General features: G+C 44.6%; 1 protein-coding gene across 7 annotated transcripts in view; it reads left to right on the top strand.

Annotated features, from left to right (window-relative positions):
* The first annotated feature begins 232 nt into the window (after window positions 1-232).
* NHSL1 (NHS like 1) overlaps window positions 233-20,822 on the top strand; it is a 247,325-nt gene continuing 226,735 nt past the window's right edge. For 6 of the 7 annotated variants that reach the window (XR_007152480.1, XR_007152479.1, XR_007152478.1 and 3 more), the window contains exon 1: window positions 233-997. Coding sequence is in view for 3 of the 7 variants with exons in the window: in XM_047860587.1 (XP_047716543.1) it covers window positions 715-997 (283 nt within the window). In the remaining 4 variants the exon portion in view is untranslated. The remainder of the gene's footprint in view (window positions 998-20,822) is intronic. The other variant, XM_047860589.1, reaches the window with a different exon arrangement.

Genomic DNA, 20,822 nt, shown 5'->3' with positions numbered 1-20,822 from the left:
CAAACGCCCGTGGGCTTTGGAGGGAAGCGGGGCGGCGAGCTGGGAGCCCCCGGACCGTGCGCCCCGGGCCGCCGCGGCGAGCCCCGCTGGGGCGCGAGGCCGCCGCCTCCCCTCAGGCGCTGGGCGCGGCGGCCGCGAGAGCCGCAGGTGGTTCCCCGGGCCGGCCCTTTTCTCCTCCCCCTTTCCTTTCTTTCGCCTCCCCTCCCTCGCGCCCGGTGTCGGCGGCACTTCCCCCGCTTCCTCCTCCCTCTCCAATCGGGAGGGAGGGAAGGAGCCGCCGGCTCTTTCCTGCCTCCCTGCAAACTTGAGCGGGACTCCCGTCTCCACTCGCCGCCGTGGCCACCGCGCCCCGCGCCCAGGAGCTGCTCCTTGAACTTCCTTTCGCCGCGCGGCCCCGCGCACCCCGGCGGTGGGAGGACGCGGCCCGGCCCCAGGCAGCCGCGGCTGCGACCCTCCGGAGCCCTTCCCCGCGGCCGCCCGGGCTCCCCCGCCCGCCCGGCCGCCCGCGCGTCCGTCGGTCGGTCCTTCCTGCCCGCCTCGCCTCCTCCCCGCGGCAGGAGCCACCCGGGCAGCCCCTCGGCGCCCCGCCGCTGCCCGGACTTTCCTTTGTGTTGGATGCGCACTCGCGCCCCGCGCCGACGGGGGGTGGACTGAGGGCTGCGCTCGCCCCGGGCGGCCCGCGGCGCCGCGAACCCGCGCCCCCCGCCCCTCGCCATGCCCTTCCACCAGAGGACCGTGGAGCCCGCGCGGCTGCGCCGGCCCGAGGCGGCCGGGGCCGCGGGCGCGCCGCTCTTCCGCTCGCTGGAGCAGGTCAGCTCGCACGCCCTGGTCTGCCTGCTGGCGCAGCTCGCCGACCTGTCGCGCTGCGCGGGGGACATCTTCGGCGAGCTCGAGGGCCAGGCGGCCGCGCTGGGCCGCCGCACCGCCGCGCTGCACCGCCGCCTCGACGCCCTGCACGCCGCCGCCGCGCGCCTAGACCACCGCCGAGTGAAAATCCGTGAGTGGCCGGCGGGTCGGGGGAGGGGAACGAGGTGGGGAGGTGCCGGGCCAGCTGCTCTCTCCCGCCCCCTGGCGGCCCCGGGTCGGCTCTCGGGCCGCGGCGCGGAGCCCCCGACCCCTCGCGTCCTTCGAGGGTCGGCTTCGCGGGTGGGCACGGCTGCAGGTGGCAGCCGGTGCGGCGCCCTCAGACTCTCGGATTCCGGGAGGTTCTTGGTCTCTGGACGAGTGGGAGCGGAGTGTGGGAATCGGGCTGGCCCGTCCCCCTGCCCGGTCCTTCCCTGTGTGTGTGTGGGAGGCAGAGAGGAGACCCGGGGGCGCTGTAGACAGAGGAGGAGCCAAGGTCGTGGGAAAGGGTCAGGGGAAGGTAGCCTATACGAGAAGTCAGGGTGCAATATAGGTATGCATATAGAATGATTACAGTCCTGGAGACTCCGGAAGGCTCTGTAACGACCTTAGGGGATCTCAGTGAGCGCTGGGGCTGCTGGTCGCCTCTCTGCCTACCGCGTACCGGCGCTCTTACCTACAAATCAAAGTATGCAGACTTTGAGTGAAGGGGTGTGTGTGCGCGCCTGTGTGTGTGCGTGCTCGGGCCATTTTGCCTTCCCACCCCACGAGCCCTTTGTGATTCAAAGGACCTTGACCTTGAGTTTAGACTGAATCCCATTCATCTTTGCCTGGCCTCCTCCAATCCTGAAAATCAAGTCTGTGTCCTGACGTAGTGATCTCTCCAAGCACCGGTTTCATTTCAGCAGCTTAACTAGCCCCAGTGAATGAAGTAACTGGAATTTCCTGCTGGCCCAAAGCAGAGAAACTTTCAGTGTGATATTTGTGTGGTTTCTCCCCTTTTAGTACATGGGCTTGGTCATAATCCTAAGTGTAAAGAATAAATTGGAGCTCGTTGATGGATTGCAGGCTATGAGGGGAGGTGTTGGTGAACACGAGCCTAGATTTCCACAGCTCTGGATGAAATACTGTCTCTCTCACCGTCACTTCATACACCGTCTCAAATAGCTGGTTTTCCATTTTTTTCCCTTGCTGGAAGAACTTGGCTATGCTTTAATTACCTTAAAACCGGAAGTGTTCACGTATTGTTGCTGTGCATCTTTCTCCACGTTGTGAAGTTATCATGTGATGACTTTACATTTTACATCTCTTTCACCGCGTTGTCAGATCCTTTTAAGTTGTGGACAGTTCCCAACTGGGGAGAGCTTTCCTCCTCCTCCAACCCCCCAAATGAGGGGGAAAAAAATCAAGGTGGTCTCATCAAGTTGTTGGACGGAATCTATCTATTTACTGTGAATAATGACCTCTTGCGTCCGGATATACTGTCCTAGCGGAGTCTCATCATGCCTCATTGCTTCTATGTCTTTTTTGTGTGGAGTGACTGTGTGGGTGAATGAGAATTTCACCCATGAGGAATGATGTGATGGGGCAGTTCTGACTGCTAGGTGAACTGATCTATTGTGGGAATTAAAGAACAAGAAAAACCTCCCTGACGCTCAAGAACTCCTCCTTTTGCTAGTTTTGTTTTGCATTTAGCCATTACTCTTTGTGTGCCTGTGCACCAATCAGCTAATATTCAAAGCTGAAACTGCCCAAGTGCCCTAAATTAACTAAAATTGTCCTAATTAGCGACTGAAATAACTCTCTTAAAAACTTTTCATAAGTTTGTTTGAACCTTAAATGGCTTTGATTTTATACCAGAAAACCTGGCTCATCATTTTTTTTTTTTTTTTCTTTTTATGACGGAGAAAGAAGGCTTTTATGGAATGTAATTATGTGTGAGCATGGAAGTGTATGTATAGAGAAGAAAGCTGAACTGTAAAGACATTAGTTTTTGGTTTCTCACCTTCACACATTTAATTTTTTTATTGGTAAAGAGCAGTGAAACACCTATGTATTCGTTTTAGTTAACTTCTATTAGGTTTTAAAAAAATGCCTCAAATTTGTTCCTAAAGTGAAAGCTACATTTTGAAATCATTTTGGTACCATTTTAGGCAGGTCTTCCGAATAACGTACTCCATTAGAATGGGCACGTAGACTTTTAGACTTGGAGTGGACTGTGAAGGCCATCTACTTCATTAACTCAACGAGGGAGGAGATAGAGTCTGAGAGGTGAAGTGATTCACTTTAATTGTGTGGTGGGCTCATAGCACAGCCAGGCCTGGAGCCCAGACCTTCTGTTTGGCTCACTTGCTGGTCCCACAACATATATCCCTTCCTTTTAGGGTCACGTGGGAAATAGGAACAAAGTTTAGATACATTCCACAAACAGTCCAAAGGATAACTGTGACTGTTAATTTCATCCTTCTTGTCAGATAACCCTTTTAACAAGTCTCCCAAGGAACAAGTAACGGAACTAAAGAGTTTACCAGAAGCCTGAGCTGCAGGGGGAGATGCTGCATATTGCCTTGCCTGATGGGTCTCTGCCATAATAAAAGGCACGAGTGCAGCTGTTTCAAAAACATGGGGACTTTATCTTTGTAATACGGAAACAGCATTTTAGTGCCGTGGGCAATGATTCTAAGAAATAAATCATCAGGTTTGCCGTTCCTCGAAATCTCACAGGTAGTTATCCCAAATAACTTTTTGTCGTAAGTTGGAGAGTTCGTACATTATTTTTTCTCCTACCGATCTTTAAAGACTCCCCTAATGCTGTCCCGACATCCCCAGGTTGAAAGGAGTGCTCCCAACAGCATCCATTATGGGCCTCCAGTGTATCTCTTTATCACCACATTTACCAGCATGGGCTGAAATTGTGTATTCACTTCTGCTCCCCTTTGCTAGACAGCAAGCTGCTTGAGGTCAAGGGTGGCTGCATCTTTGTTTTTTTTCAAAGCTCAGAACAGTGCCTGGAATGGAATAGCTTAGTACATATTTGAATGGAACCAATACTTGGTTTCTTAGTGCTCACTGTTGAGAAGAACCGTCAGGAGGGACTATAAGACTCATGGCTCCAAATCTACATGAACAAGACAAACAACTTTAAAAACAAATGAAAAAGTAAACTCTTATCTTTTTAAGGTTTTGTGCTGAAGCACTAGTATGCTCCTTTCCCTAGAAGCCAAACTTCATTAATTTTGCTGACAAAATAAGTGCTTAATTGAAAATAGTAATAGTAGGGGTGCCTGGGTGGCTCAGTCGGTTCAGTATTGGAATCTTGGTTTCCGCTCACGTTATCATCTTGCAGTTCGTGATTTTGAGTCCCGTAACCAGCTGGCTCTGGGCTGACAGTGCAGAGGCTGCTTGGGATTCTCTCCTGCCCCCTCTCTCTGCCACTCCCACACTCATGGGCACCCCCGCCCCTGTGCTCTCTCTCTCTATAAACATAAAAAAAAAAAAAGATTTAAAGAAAATAGTAATAGCTAGAAATGTGGATAGTTGTCTCTCCGGTCTGTAAACAGTCAAAACAAACTTTGCAGAAATCAGTAGGCACCCAACCTCATAGCCTGTTTCATTCTTTCAAGCCCTATGTGGTTTGTTTCTTTCTTTTTTTAATGTTTACTTAGAGAGAGAGAGAGAGACAGAGACAGAGTACAAGCAGGGGTGGGGCAGAGAGAGAGGAAGACACAGAATCTGAAGCAGGCTCCAGGCTCTGAGCGGTCAGCACAGAGCCCAACAACGGGGCTCGTACTCACAAACTGAGAGATCATGACCTGAGCCAAAGGTATACAATTTTTATAGGAGAGATGAGTGGTGTTGAAGATAGTTGGCTGGCAGAAAGATTTTTATAGGCACTGTCTTTACATGAAGAAGATGTGAGTTTGCAGTGCCTGTGTTAGACAGATGCTATAGCCTAATACTGCTGGATGGTGCTCTAGATGTCTAGCTGCATTGTCCTACATCACAGCAGACTGTCCCAACCAGAGGGTTGGCTGTCCTGATGTCAGAATGTCTTTCTTCCTCAGAATTAGCCTTCTATGCAGGTGCCTGTCAGAATTCTAAAGACAGAGAGTGGAGACTTCACTGCCCTTCTAAGAACAGGTAGTGTGGTTCTATTTGTGTCTGCCTGCCTGCTGATGAAGTGTTTGTATTTCTGGTGAAACTGGCTTAAGACTTGCTTTCATTGAAACATACCACATGCTAGGGAGGGTGTTGGTGTCGGAATGTGGTTTCCACCCCCCTCTAATCCCTGGAGGGCCCCTGAATGTATTGACAGAAACTGACAGTAGCTAGGCAGTCAGGCTGCGCCTCAGGTTAAGGAGGCTGTATGAAGTAAAGCAGTGTTTTCTGTGCTTGCCTGACACTGAGAATTGTCTAGAACTCTCGTTAAAGTTACGGATTTCCAGATCCTTCCCGAGCCTTACTGAGCCAGAGCTTCGGGATGTGTAACCAATGCCGCCGTGTGCTTAGCGCGCTTTGAGGTGCCCTGAAATGGACAGGAGGTCTCACTGGATTGAGAATTGGGAGACTGGAATGTGACTTACTGCTGCCATTTTCTAGTGGCAGATTCCTCCTCATCTTTAAAAAGTGCTAACATCATTATGGAAGGAGAATTGTAGTTTAAATGCATTTGCCATATGTCAGATTTCTACAAGAGAGTTATTTATTTTTGTAATTGTGAAAGTGTCCTTTTAAGCCAAAACATCAATTTACTTATTGACTCTTGGGTATAATACACTTACCTGGTTCAAAAAACTACCTACGTTTAGGTTTGGAACGTGATTCTAGCAATAATCTAATTTCCCTGTATATAAGAGGAAAACCCAATATTAAAATTTCTTCTGCATTGAGACTAGCAAATAAATTTTTTTTTAATGAGAGAAATATTTGAGTTTTTTAATATTTTGGAAGAAAATTCAGAAAAAAAAATGATGCAGTGCTTTCCTTGGGCTGTCATTTAAAAATTTTTTTTTTTTTTCAACGTTTATTTATTTTTGGGACAGAGAGAGACAGAGCATGAACGGGCGAGGGGCAGAGAGAGAGGGAGACACAGAATCGGAAACAGGCTCCAGGCTCCGAGCCATCAGCCCAGAGCCCGACGCGGGGCTCGAACTCACGGACCGCGAGATCGTGACCTGGCTGAAGTCGGACGCTTAACCGACTGCGCCACCCAGGCGCCCCTGGGCTGTCATTTTAATGTCTTTTAAAAAATTAAGTTTTAGGTATAAAATAAAGTGCTTTATACCTAGCTAGGCACCTAGTGATTTTTTTTTTTTTTTTTTTTTTTATCTAATTTCTCCTCAAATTGACTTTTACCCTGGGATAGATTAGTTCTGCAGGATTTGAAGTTCAGAATCAACAGGATGGTGACGATGGTAATCTTGCCTTCACGTGTTACCTTTGTGGTCGGCACTTCTCGGAAGGAGCACCGTAGCAATGCCTTAGACAAATGTAGCAGAAGAGAGGGAGCTTCTGTTTTTGAGGGAGGGCTCTTCTGAGAAAAGGCCCTGGGGGTCCCAGCCTCAGTCCCTTTCCTTGTGGACCAAATGACAAGTCTGTCAAAGCATTTAGCATCCCTCAAGTAAAAAATGACGTTACTAACATCAACGCGGTTGTAGGAGTGCAATCCCAACTTTTTGGTATCGGGCTTTCTGGTGACTTTGTATTGCCTGCTAACGCCAACAGCTACTCTAGGCCAGACTCTTTAATACGGGAGTCTCCTTTTATCTGCGGTGGGGGGGACCTTCCAGGACCCCCAGGGGGGGCCTGAAACCCTGGATGGTACCAAACCCTGTGCATACTGTGTTTTTTTCTGACATCGTGTTAGGCTGCCGTTGACCCTCTGAAGATGTGTCAGGAGGAGGATTGCCCGCTTCTGAACTGCGGCCACGGCGAGCAACCGAACCCGTGGAGAGCGGAACCGCGGGTGAGGGGGGTCTACTGTGTGTACAACAGCTCTAGGAGGTGCATACTGTTATTGTGTCTGTTTGACAGGTGATGCAGCTAAGGCACAAGTCATTTGTTGACCCACGTTCACAGCTAGTAAGCGAGGGAGTTGGGGTTTGAACTACGGCAGGCTTGTCCCTCTTGAAATCCTGCGGTGCTGTCTCTCTTGGACTCATGACATTGTGCCCTCAGATGAGGAAAACTGACCCCAAGAAGATGTGGCGAAGTCCTGGCACGTATCTGAGGGAGTAAGCCCCTGTCTTTTGCTCTTTTTGTTTTGAAACCTCTCAGTAGATGGCTAAGAAATTTGAGACCCGCATCTAAGCCACTTCTCACAGCTCCTGGCGTGTTGCTAACGTGTATTTAACATTTCCTGTTGTGCAGATGACTGAGAAGGCCGAGTTAGCATCTGTGTGTGCACTGATGTGTGCCTGTTACCCCGGCCGACCCCTGTGAGGCTGCTCAGCTGGAGCCTGCGTGGTGAAAGCTGCCCAAAATAGGGGACAGCGGGTGTCGGTGATGAACACGAAAGTACTTCTGATCTGGCCGCGCCGGGTGGCTCAGTTGGTTGAGCGACCGACTCTGGATTTTAGCTCAGTTCGTGGGATCGAGCCCCACGTCCAGCTCTGCACTCAGTGTTGGAGGCTGCTGGGGATTCATTCTCTCTCTCTCTCTCTCAAAAACAAATAAACATTAAAAAAACAAAACAAAAACGACCTTCTGATTGAAAAACCGGAGTGTTCTGCCCGGGGATCTGAAAGCGTCCATGGTTCCTGACAGCAATGTGTGAAGGGCTGTTGCTTCCCTCTGCTTTACAGGAGGCTTGGAAGAGCGAGCCCTTCTCTCGGGGCCTTTGTGTGTATGTCCTCTTTCTCGGAGCCCTCTTCACCCTCATTTCCTCCTATTGTAGGAGCTGCACACCCGCTCAGCTCCCACTTGGTTTCCTAGCTGGAGGAACTCCCCTTTACCTCAGTTGCCCAGCCTGCTGCTACTTGATTTCATGCTCCCACCCAGAGCCCGGGAGGCTCGGCTCACACCTCGGCTTTCCTTGGGCATCCTGGAACTCAGAGCACATGTTAGCACTATTTCATTCATCTCGTGTTTCCCACACTTTCTGAGTCATCACACACACCAGGGCCTTGTTTAAAAACAGATTCCCCGCGATTCTGGAGATTTTGAGTCATCAGGTCTGGGGTGAGGCCAGGAACACGCCTGGCCGACAAGTACCCCCAGGTGATTCTGATTAACCAAGTTTTGGAAACACCGGTCTCTGTTGTGTGTTAGGAATCTTGCCCGTGGAGGGCGGCAGGATATGTTCGTCCAATCGGGAGATGTATCTTGGGATATTGTACTGGTGCTAAGTTATGGGGATTCAAAGATGAATAAGACAGGTACTTTACAGTCTCGCGTGGATGAGCAGATGCGTAACCAAATAGTACGGAATAGGGGCCTCTGGGCGGCTCAGTCAGTTAAGCGTCCGACTTCGGTTCAGGCTGTGATCTCGTAGGCTGTGGGTTCAAGCCCCGTGTTGGGCTCTGTGCTGACAGCTCAGAGCCTGGAGTCTGCTCAGATTCTGTCTCTCTCTCTCTCTCTCTGCTCCTCCTCTGCTCACACTGTCTCTCTCTCTCTCTCTCAAAAGTAAATATTAAAAAAAAATAAAAAAAATATTTAGGAATAAAGTTTACTTTTTTTGTGAACACAAATAAAGTTCATTTATTTGTGACATTGTTTCTAAAAGAAAATCTGTTCTGAAGTCCTAATTGCCAATTTAAGTTGGATTTTTAGAATATATCTAACTCAGAAGACCTTCCTGTAAGCATGTGGACAGAGGCCTTCCCACACATGTAAAATACTGATTTGAAATGTTCAGAGCATATTTTGTTTAAAAATTAAGTTCTAGAAAAGAAATATAAACCTTCTGGAAAGAAATATAAATTTGGAAGATTTTTTTTCCTGGTGGGTTGGTGGAGTTTTCTTTTTTTTAGTAATGCTTTATTTTGACTTATTCTTCTGATTTGTTTTACAAGAAACTTCCTTGCATGCAGAAAAGCAACATCTTGCTCTGGGAGGACAGACAACTGTTTCAGGTTATTCCTGCAGGGATGTCCTCTGTTATACTTTCCTCTATTCCCAGCTCCCTTTCTGATTTTAAAAGCTGGTCAAGGGGCACCTGGGTGGCTCAGTCGGTTAAGCGTCTGCCTTCGGCTCAGATCATGATCTCACGGTTCGGTTTGTGAGCTTGAGCCCCGCGAGGGGCTCTATGCTCACGGCTCAGAGCCCGGAGCCTAGAACCTGTTCAGATTCTGTGTCTCCGTCTCTCTCTGCCCCTCCCCGCTTGCTTGTGTGTGCTCTCTCTCTCTCTGTCTCTGTCTCTCTCAAAAGTAAATAATTTGACAATAAATTTCATATTAAAAAAAAAAGTAAATAGACATTAAAAAAATTAAAATTAAAGCTGGTCAAGATGTTATCAGCAGTATATAGAGGACTACGTGGTAATGGGCTGGTTTAAATTGCAGTGCCACACGGTAAAATCGTATGGGGGCTTTCTGTGTGACAGTATTAGAGGTCTAATGAGACGTTCTGAGGGCTCAGAGACCGTGTGTAGCAAAGGAAGTTGAACTAAGCAGATGCTATGCTGTGTATGCCTCATTCTCTTGGCATCTGAGAGCTACTGCTGAGGAGCACTGTGGTTTCCCAGCTCATGGCCTGGCCACTGTGACCATCACTGACAAGGGCATTGTCCCCCCCCCCCCCCAGTCATACCCATTAGCTTAGCCTGTGGCATGTTCAGAAGCTCCAGGCAGCCTGACTCCACAGCCAGTGCTCTTTACCTCTACGTTAGGTGAGGGCTGAGTTTGCCGGAAAATCATGATGCAGCCCCAAGCATCTTAGCATCAGTTTTCATTTAATTTATTGAACAATATATCTACATTGTTGGAAAAAACAGATCCAAAAAGCTGTGCAATGAAGTCTCCTGCTTCTGTCCCCTATCTGCTTTGCTATCTCCCCCCACCCCCGCTAGAATAATCACTTTTATTAGTTTCTCCTTGTCCTTCCAGTTTCTTCATGCAAATATAAAAATATTATTTAATGTTATTTTCCTTCCATTTGCCATACACTTAACTTCAGGATTATCCTGTTCTTCTTTATTCATATACATAATTCAAAGTGATTATTTTCACTGTTTTTCTGTATGTCTCTTAGCCAGTTTCTTTTTTCTATTTGTGAAGTTGCATTTTTTTTTTTTGGTCCGAAAATGCAAATCATTTGGTAAAAATTAGATTAATTAACATTGAAATAGAGTGTTAATTTAAGGTCTTTTTTTTTTATTGCCAATGCTTTCATTTTAGGTATATTTTAAATAGGAGCTTCCCAAGAGATGATTAATCTTTTCCTTTATTAAGAAAGGAAAAAGGAGGAGGGACTTGTGTTAAATGTCTGTAGCAACACAGTGTAGGTTGAGTCTATTTAAAAGTGGGCATTTTCTGCCTTCTATCTGGATATCCTGCATGCTGAATGTGAATTACTTCCTGGCTTGGGAGGGGACTCTTACCACTATAGGGCTGCATTTGAATTTTGGTGTGAATGTTTTACTCTGAGATAGTGTTTTCATTGGCTAAATACATGCATCTGATCATGAAGTCTGTTTGGGATTTTAATTTCACTGAGTGACAGAGTGACGTGACGTACATGTGGAGGAAGCAACTGTGGTCACTTGAGTCATTTTTTTTTCCTCTTTGTTAACCTGCTTAAGACGAAAGGTTTGCACTGAATTAATACAGAAATGACTAATTACACATTATTCATGGGTGTAGCCTCAGAAACATAACACAACCTATGATGTAAGTTTTGTGTAAGTAAAAGTACATTAAAAAGCCTTAACTTTTAGGAAGTAGGTCATAAAATAGTTTTGATTGTCAGTAGAGCAAAGTAGAGCATCATACTCTGTAAAATGCAGAGTATGTAAAGAAGAAAAAGTATCACAACCCAGAGAGTGTCCAATTCCTGTTTGTTTGTTTTTTTTTTTTTTTTGCTAATATATCTATATGACTGGCTCTATATCTAAATATAGCAACAGATAACATTTTTTTTTAAAAAAATTTTTTTTTTCAATGTTTATTTATTTTTGGGACAGAGAGAGACAGAGCATGAATGGGGGAGGGGCAGAGAGAGAGGGAGACACAGAATCGGAAACAGGCTCCAGGCTCTGAGCCATCAGCCCAGAGCCCGACGCAGGGCTCGAACTCACCACGGACCTCGAGATCGTGACCTGGCTGAAGTCGGACGCTTAACCGACTGCGCCACCTAGGCGCCCCAACAGATAACATTTTTTAATGGAACATAGGGCATCATTCTCTATAAGTAGTTTTGTGTCCTGATTTTTTAAAACTTAGCTTACATTGTGAGAATTTTCTCCAGGTCATAGACATCCAGAGACTGTTTTAAAGAGGAGAGGCATTAGGGTGCATCTCTCTGACAGCTTCTTATTTTGTGTGGGCTCCCAAGTGAAGTCCTTTTGCTGTTTTCTGAAGTCTTTTTACACAAGAGTTATCAAGTGGACAGAGGTTTGTTATCTTCTGGGGCTCCCTAGAGATTCTTCTCTGTGTTATTTGTGAGCTCGTAAATTGCACTCATAAGGTAGCATCTAGGAGGAGATGTGCTGGAATTTCTATCAGCCCAGTAGATTGCTAAGTCTCTGATGCCATCCCCATCTTCTGGAAGAATTAACCCTATTTTGTATCTAAGGTTGTTGACCCCCAGTGACAGTTCTCTGTATCCTAACAGCAAACAGATCATTGAGTCAAAAGATGGTTGGTTGTGTCCTCTCCTTATTGGTTCTTTAGCTGAGTAGTATGCCTATTTGCTAACGAATTATGTTGCTTTGTTTTTTTAAAGAGAAGTTACATTTCTCTTTTTCCTTTAAGAAACAGATAACCCATTTCCCCTCCCGCTTTACCAAGACTTTAATCAGACATCCGTCTCTAGGTTTCTCACCTTGGCTGGTGCCTGCCCTTGCAACATACGTGTCTGTTTAGATTTAGCTCGACAAGATTAAAAAACAACGATCTGTCAACTATCTCGTGCTGCAACTTTGGCTCTTGTTTTATGGGAAGATGGTGATTAAACTTATTCCTTTTATTCTAAATGTTGGGTGGTTCAATTGAAAAATTAGTTGTCTATAGAAACATTGAGGGACTGAGCAAATTCACCCATGGTAATGATGGCAGGGAATGAAGGCATGATGGAAGTGGGAGAAATGTCTTTGAGGGCCATTAATATATTTTACATAATCTAAATATATTGCTTGCAAATTGCAAGGTCTGCTCAATAAAAATAATTCATATGAACATTTATGGGATAACATTTATTGCTAACATTTATAGGATACTTACTATGTGCCAGTTTCATTTAATCCTCATAAAAACTGCAGGAGATACATAGTACCACCCCCATTTTACTGATTTTACTGAGTGGCTACAGAGAGGTAAAGCAGTTTGCCCAAGGTCATACAACTGCTAAGGGGTAGAGACAAAATATGGCATAGGTGAGTTCTGTGTTAACACTTTATGTGAATGATTGCCATTCTTTTTTTTGTGAATTTTCAAGTTCATTTTAATATCGAAAAATTAATGAGGTGGGCTGAGTTGATCAGTATTTTCTATTTTATTCTGTTTTTCTTTTTTTTAATGTTTATTTATTTTTGAGGAAGAGACAGAGCGCAGGTGGGGGAAGGGGCAGAGAGAAGAGTCAGAGAGTCCCGAAGCAGGTTCCAGGCTCTGAGCTGTCAGCAAAGAGCCCGATGCAGGGCTCGAACTCACAAGCTGTGAGATCATGACCTGAGCCGACATCACAAGTTGGATGCTTAACCAACTGAGCCACCCTGGCACCACTCAATGTCTGGCTTATTTTTATTTGCTCTATTAGGGGAGACTATTCTCTTTCCCTTCACTCCCCAAGCTTGCCGTGTTTAAATGTTGTAACATTGTAAAGTACTATCTCAAGCCTGTACCTCAAGGTTTCCTTAGTTTACTTGTTAGGGATGCAGGATAGGATGAGACTGGCTGGCCTTCCCTCCACTCTCTAGAACGTTTGCCTCTGTTGATGGCGAACACCTTCAGCTATGTGGTGCTTTCTGGTGGCACCAGCCAAGAATTGAACTTAAATCAGCAGTTCTGAAGTTGTAATTCCTGGGTCAGCAGCATGAGCATCTCCTAGGAATTTGCTAGAAATGCAAAATCTTGGCCCCACACCAGACCTCCTAAATCAGAGTCCGTGGGGATAGGCTCAGCAGTCTGCAGAGCCAGGGAGGTGAGTCAGCTCGGAGACCTGCCGCCTGTGCTGGTTCGAGGGCTGCGACTGGGGCTGCCAAAGCTGAGTCCCCAGAGGCTCCTCTAGAAGCTGGACCATATGGTCCAGGACACTATGGGTTTATGAACTAATGCTTCGTTACTGTGCAGCAATGAGAGTTTTGCTTTAAGAATCGTTGGCTCCCTGCCGATTTGTGCGTTAGAGGCATGCTGGCTAGCGGGAGATGAGTATTTGGAGATGAGTATCCCAGCCCCTGGGTTTGTTCCTCATCCTCAGGGTTGAAGGCAGCCTCTCTGATTTCCCTTTCCTTAGGAACTTTAAACAACATCCAGAGAGCAGGGAGGTGACTCACCACAATCACAGGGTAGGGACATACTTTCTAAACAAAATCTGAGAAGAGAGGATTATCCTCTCTAAATACTGATTATATAAAACCCCCATTTCGATATTTTAGTGTCTCCTAGAAGACGTAACTAGGAAAACCTTAGGCAGACATGGGAAATCTTAATTGTGGATGGGACATACACATTTGAATAAACACCAGAAAAATATACCAGTGTGAACGTACTGAGTGGTCGGCGTTCTGTTGCTGGTAGCTGAATCCTACTTTGCTCTACTGATATAATGCAGCTTTTCCATGGATTACTTCCTTAGTTAATAATCTGCCCACAAAGTAGCTGTTAGTGTAGTATAATCCATTGTAGTTTGGAGAAATGAGAGATAATTATAGCAGTTTGATAAAAGGCAGCAGAGCATAGCGATTAAGAGATAAGATTCACTAGCTGTGTGACCCTGAGTAAATTACATAACCTCTCTGTGCTTAATATTTTTTGTCTCTGTAAAATTGGCACCATACTAATGGTTGTACAGATAAAATGACATATTTAGAACAGTGCCTAGCCCATAATGAACAATAAATATTAATTGGTACTTTGGACTGCCTCTTACTATTTTTTAAAACTATGTTTTTACCTTTTTTTTCTGAGTGTATTAAAATCTAAACATAAAGTTAAGACGTTGGAATAAAGGCTTGGACTTAATTATTTGATCGAACTCTTAAAATTTCCTAATGAGTGTGCGTGTGCTGTGGTTAAATGAGTTTTCTGGATAGCTGATGGCTAGGTTTGATAATTGGACTTAATGTGAGAGTTAAGATCATTGTTTTGGGCATCTTGATAATTCAGTTCTGAGAATCTAGAATATTGCATTCAGTTTATTCAGCATGTTCTCTAAAAATGGTGTTTTGGTTACATCTCTGATATCAGTTCGTTTTGATGCTGTTTTCCTCTTTTCAAATTGAGATCAGATAAAATCAAGTTAGGGGTTTTGGTTTGTTGAGTTCCAATGAGTTGGTTTTATTACACATGTAATCTGTAGTTTAGAAACTTGTCAAGTTACAAAAGTTAATTTGTAAGTTATTTTAAACCGACAAATACATTTCCTCTTACTAACCATGCCTGTAAAGCATAACCAGGCACAGGGCAGCACCCCCCAAAATCTGTTCTTCGTGAACTATCGATACCCAGACCTGCTGCGCTGCAGGGCCTAATCATCATGGAAGAATTTTCTATGGCAAAATGGATTAGAAATGACAGCCAGGATACAAGATCACAGTTTTCTGTCCTCCCAACCCCTTCCCTAAGCTGTGTGACCCTGGCTTCCTCCGTAACATGAGTGACTTAGATCAGGCTTCCAAATTCCTTTTTTTTAGGCGGAGATAGACCTCATGATTTTACGATAGCAGGACATGTGCATGTAAAGCTTGGGAAGCAGGGGATAGGAGAGTTTCCAGGGAGTGTGGGTGCATGGGACTGAGCACTTTAGACCCTGTACTCAGCCAGAATGTTGGCTGTGGATGTTCATTCCAGGTAGGAGCTCCAGGCCAGCTGAGGGAAGGTGGCCTGTAGGGTCATGTAGGGCAATTGGCAGGTATATGCAGAACTTTTATATCTGTTTGTAAGAGGCTGCTTGTACTGGCTCTTTTAAAATGTTTTTAGGAGTGTTTAAATGGGTAACAGTTTTGTCAGTTTGAAAAGCCCACTTCATTTTTTTTTTTTCTTTTACTTACCTCTGTTTTATATGGGCATGCATTTACATTTGATTTCTATTCAAAGATTGTGGGTTTTTGTTTTTTTTTTTTTTTTTAAGCAAACAACATGCAAAGCATTACAGATCCTTTCCACTTCCCTTGTGCATTCTCTGTAAAAGGATCTGAATTGTTTATAGAATCCAGCGAGCTTTTGGTAAAGTACATGTTTTTAATTCGTGTTGAACATGTAAAGAAAAGACAGACTTGAGCTTGTTAAAAATTATTCCTGTCAAGTCCCATGTAGCTTCACATATCAAACATGACTTGAAAATGTTTTCCCCAAGTGGCTATGTCTGAACAATTTATGTTCTTGAGGGAGTTCCTTGGAAGGAATTAAATTCTGGGAGGTCACATTTTTCTTTCAAGTTCGATTTCCAAGGTGAAAATGAACTTCTGTTTTTTAGCTTGAACTTTGAAAAAAATTCAGTGAAGAACTTTTAGAACACTGTGCAATGATTGTGTTCTATGGAGCTGGATTTCCCCATTTCTGTAGCCAGAAATGAATCTGGACAGTTTTCTTTGTAACTATAAAAACGAAGAGAGAAAGGGAAGGGGAGGTAAAAAATGCTGAGTCTGGGAAACTGTTCTAGTTACTTAAATCTTAGCTGCGTAAGTGTCTGTTTATATTAATGGGGCAGGACCAAATAACAATAGTCTTTTTTTTTTCCCCTAGTTAAATATTTCCCCACTGGGAAATCACTTTGCACATTTCTCAGGCTTTCTCACTGAAAACATATGAACAGCTAAAATTTAATATTTAGCATAATTAAGAAATATACAGTTTTTACTGTATTCTAATCATAGTGGCATATTTGGTTATTCATTTTTTTTCTTGATTATTTGGGCTAATGGAGAAGAGGTAATGGGAGAAATCTAGAAATGTTTTTACTCTGCTGGGTCCTTTATGTTTTGACAGTCATAATGGAGTATGTTAAGGTGAGCCATGGCCATATCTGTTTTAGAAAGAATTGGAAAGTGTTCTGAATTACCTATTGTGTCTCTTTTGTTCAGTTCCTCTCCCCCCTTCCTGTTAGAAATAGATCATGTTAGCTCTCAGGTAGCATTGTGGATCTAGACCAAGCTGAAGTATGCTTTTCATATATGGTGGTTTTTATTTTCCTGGTTAGAGATGATAGTTAAATACTTTAATTTTTAAGTTTTATTGTTGAGTGCTGAGTGATCAGAAGTATAGCTATTGAGGGGAAAGAAAATCATAAGGAGGAGGCAGTGATAAAATTATTCATTGACTAATGGTTACTACAGCACTTTGAAAGGTCATGTATTGTCTTTAGCATGGACAGACTAAGAGGTCACTGCAATGGGACAGTTAAACTACCTGCTTTGACTTTTCCCTAGTGGCTGTAGAAGATTTATGGTGACTCATTTCATACTGTAAACCTTTCCCTCGATGATGAGCTGGCTTCAGGCCATGGAAATGAGCAGTGTAGGTTGACTAGAGTGGAGAACCAAAGGTCATGGATAGTCATTTAAAGTTTTTAGCTGATTTTTGAGAAATATACTTCTATATCTTTAAACATCAAGTTCGGTTTGCTATTTCATGTTTTCCTTTGTAGTCTGAGGTATTATCTGTTGACTTCTCAAGGTGAAAATTTAGCTTGGTTTCCTTCTCCTCCATCTGACTCCCACCATACACGTTCACCTCGCATCCCCATATCCCCACTGTACACTTATATTGTGGTTTTGTGTAGCTCCGCTTTCGATGTTTACGACGTTAAGACAGCATACGCTGTTTAGAGCAGAGCCCTTCATCAGACATGATTACTTTTCCTTTACTGTATACCTTTTGTTTTCCCTGGCATAAATACCGGCCCTTTTGGGGATGTGTGTGTGTGTGTGTGTGTGTGTGTGTGTGTGTGTGTGTGTTTTATGTGTTTGTTATTATCTCAGCTGCAAACTCTACCCTGTCAGTATTTTCTTTTAATTTTAAGAATTCTATCAATTTTATCTTTTTTTTTGAAGAAGCTTTTCTCCCAGAGCTTTCGGATCGATTCTAACCTAGGTTGATATTTCTCTGTGGCTGGTGCATGACGGTCACTCTTTTCTCCTTATTCTAGAGACTTCTTCTCTCATGATGCCTGTCTCCCGCAACACCTTCTTCTTGGTTTAGTCCTTCATTTCGGTGGAGCTCTGCTTCCAGTAGCTTCCTAAGAAATACTGTACAACAGGCTATTTCTCATTTGATTGATAGTTTTGCTGGGTAAGGAATTCTGGGTTAAAAATCTGTTACTTAAATTTTCTGTTTTGAAGACATAGCTTTCTTAGTTCTTTTGGTGTCTTTAGTTTTCTGATGTTGGTGCAGAGAAGCTCAAGACATCCTGATTCCTAGGGGCGCCTGGGTGGCGCAGTCGGTTAAGCGTCTGACTTCAGCCAGGTCACGATCTCGCGGTCCGTGAGTTCGAGCCCCGCGTCAGGCTCTGGGCTGATGGCTCAGAGCCTGGAGCCTGTTTCCGGTTCTGTGTCTCCCTCTCTCTCTGCCCCTCCCCTGTTCATGCTCTGTCTCTCTCTGTCCCAAAAATAAATAAACATTGAAAAAAAAATTAAAAAAAAAAAAGACATCCTGATTCCTGACCCTTTGTGTGTAACTTCCTTTTCCTCTCTAGAAGATTTAGAGTCAGTTCTTTAAAATTTTTTTTTTTTAACGTTTATTTATTTTTGAGACAGAGAGAGACAGAGCATGAATGGGGGAGGGTCAGAGAGAGGGAGACACAGAATCTGAAACAGGCTCCGGGCTCTGAGCTGTCAGCACAGAGCCCGACGGGGGGCTCAAACTCACGGACCGCGAGATCATGACCTGAGCTGAAGTCGGACGCCCAACTGACTGAGCCACCCAGGCGCCCCTAGAGTCAGTTCTTTAATCTCAGCGTTCCAAAATCTCAGTGATGTCCTTCGGTGTGAATGTGTGTGTTTTAATTAATATTGTTGGATACTTGATGAGCTCTTTGAATCTAGAAAATCTTTTGCTTTAGTTTTGAAAGAAGTTTTTGAATTAATTTTTAGTTTCCTCTCCCTAATTTTCTCTCTTCTTTATAATTTCAGATGTTAGATTTTCTGGAATGATCCTCCACCTTTATCTTTTCTCTATGCTTTTCCATCTCATTGTCTTGTTTTCCTTTCTGAGATATTTCTTATTCTTTCTCTTGCAGCCCTTCTATTGAGCTTTTTATTTCTACTATTTCATTTCTCCTTTGTATAGCACCTGCTCTTAATTCATTGATGTACTGTCTCTTCTTATCTCTTTGAGAATATTCATAAGTTTTATAAGTGTTATTTACCTTCAACAGTGTTTCTTCAAAGTTGTTTTTTTCTTTTTTGGTCTCTCTGTATTTCATTTTAGTGATTTTCCTGAGATGTCTGGTAGTCTTTGATTGTCTACTCATTTATAAGTGGGAGAATGAAAGGCCATTTGGAGGGTCTGAGGGTTTTGATGCAGCCTGTTGGTTGGGTGGACAGATTATGTGCAGGATCCCTGTTGTCAGTCACCTTAGGTCATTGTAGGCTGGTCAGATTCTCCAGAGAAAACTTGTTCAATCTCTTAGCTGGAGGGTGAGTCCTGGCTGTCAGCTATCGAGAGACTGTGGAAAGAAGGCTGGGTATCTTAGCATTCAGAGTGCATCAGTTTACTTAATCCCTCTGCTTGTGGTAGGTTCTTGACTGTGCCTTGTATTCTCAAGCCAGAAACCCTCTGTTTTAACCTCTTTTGAGAATTAACTTCCAGTCTTCTGCCGGGGTGTGTGAGGGGCAGTGACTGGTGGCTTCGAGTGGGATGGGGGATGTGGTGTTCAGACTGCAGATGCAATCTTCATTCAATGCTTATTTTAACTGTTACCCCTTTCCCAAGAAAATCAGTTGACCTCTACTTCCAGAATACTTGTTACGACCCATGCCTGAACTTTGAGAACTCTGCAGTGTAAATTGAATAGGTTCTTAGCTTTGCTCCACGCTGGTTTAGGATTGGCTTTATCAAGTCTCAAGTCAGGTACTGCTCAACTTGTTTCCTATTCCAGCTTCCAAAAATTTTCTTGTTACCTCTCCTCCCATTCTCCCCATCTTTTTGCAAACAGTTCGTTTGTTGCAGTTTTAGTGGGGCTTTGAAAGGGGTCTAGATTTGATGCTTGTATTCATTTCACCCCCTTTGTCTAGAGCCCCTGGACACTTTCTATGTGTCTGTCTGTCTTCTCAAACAGAACATCTTTCCTGCACACTTCCTCCCCCGTCATTGTTCTGTTGGGGATACCACTGTTCTTCTAGCTATCAGACCAGATCATAAGGGTTAGCTTTGACTTTTCATTTCCCTTGCTTCTCCCATTATGTAGCAAACCAGTGAGCAATTTCTTTCTGAACAAGGTCTTCCTTATTCTGTAGTATGAGTCATGGGGCCACCACACTCATGAGGGGGAGGGACCATAAAAGTAGCAGAGTAGGCAGGGGCTTAACGGCCTATCCTAGTGAGCCTCAGTCCACTCTTAAATGGAGAATTCTGTCTGCTCCCAGGAGGAGAGATGGGGGCTGGGTCTTCAGTTTGTCTCATTTTGTCTTCGGGGGTAGGTGGTGGTGATGTCTTCTGGGTTGAGTGGACCCTGCATGGAGGGCTGATAGGAGGAAAAAAATCTTGTTTTGGGGGGCAGTTTAACCATTTCATAACCAAGACTAGCAAACCACTGACAACATGTCTGAGACCAACTGTGTGGGTCTTCCCCTTCCCTTAAGTAATTCTGACACTAATTACCTGGACCACACAGGTTAAAGGCTCAGTCTGAAAAGACTGTCCCCCTCTTCAGATGCCAGTTGCAAGTCCCAGGTTGTCACCCATATTTCTGACCAACTGGATATAAATCGGGAGTTTTCACAACTCCCTCCTCTGGTTTGATGATTTGCTATAAGCTCACAAAATTCAGGGAAATGCTTACTTAATATGTATTAGTCCATTATAAAGTCCATAAGAAAAGATGTAGATGAAGATGTACGCATGGGGAGCACAGGAGCTTCTGTCCCCTAGGAATTGTGGTGTCCCCTCCAGGCACGTGGATGTGTTCACCAACCGGAAGCTCTCAGAAGCCCATTTTTTAGGGTTTCTAATGGAGGGCCCATCACATCGTCCTGGTTGATTAAATCCTTGGCCGTTTATGGTTGAGCTCCATCTGCAGCCCCTGTTTCTTCCCCAGAGGTTGGGGTGGGAGTGACAGTGGGTGGGGCTGAAAGTTCTAACCTTCTAATCATGTGGCTGGTAACCAGCCCCTATCACCTAGAGTTACCTGACTGACATATATTCCAGTGTGGTGGAAAGGGGTTTGCTGTGAATGACAATCATCTTTGCCCCTCCAGAAATTCCAAGGGTCCTGGGAGTTGTGCCACAAACCAAGACCATATACATGTGTACTTCTTATATTGCAATATCACCACTAGAGACGGGCCCCCACAGTATACTTACCAGCCCTTGTCGTTTGAGGACCACATCGTTTCAGTAGTCCTTTAAGAATTTTCCCTCTGCAGTCATTCCTTGGTTTGTCAAATTCACCTTGACTTTGCTTCCAAATGAATGTTCCTAAATTAGTCATCATTGGGTTTTTTTGTTGAA

Source organism: Prionailurus viverrinus, chromosome B2 (genome assembly GCF_022837055.1).
Source record: "Prionailurus viverrinus isolate Anna chromosome B2, UM_Priviv_1.0, whole genome shotgun sequence".
NCBI classification, from domain to species: domain Eukaryota; kingdom Metazoa; phylum Chordata; class Mammalia; order Carnivora; family Felidae; genus Prionailurus; species Prionailurus viverrinus.
Note: the sequence above shows the minus strand (reverse complement) of the source record. Positions and strands in the feature narration are given on the sequence as shown.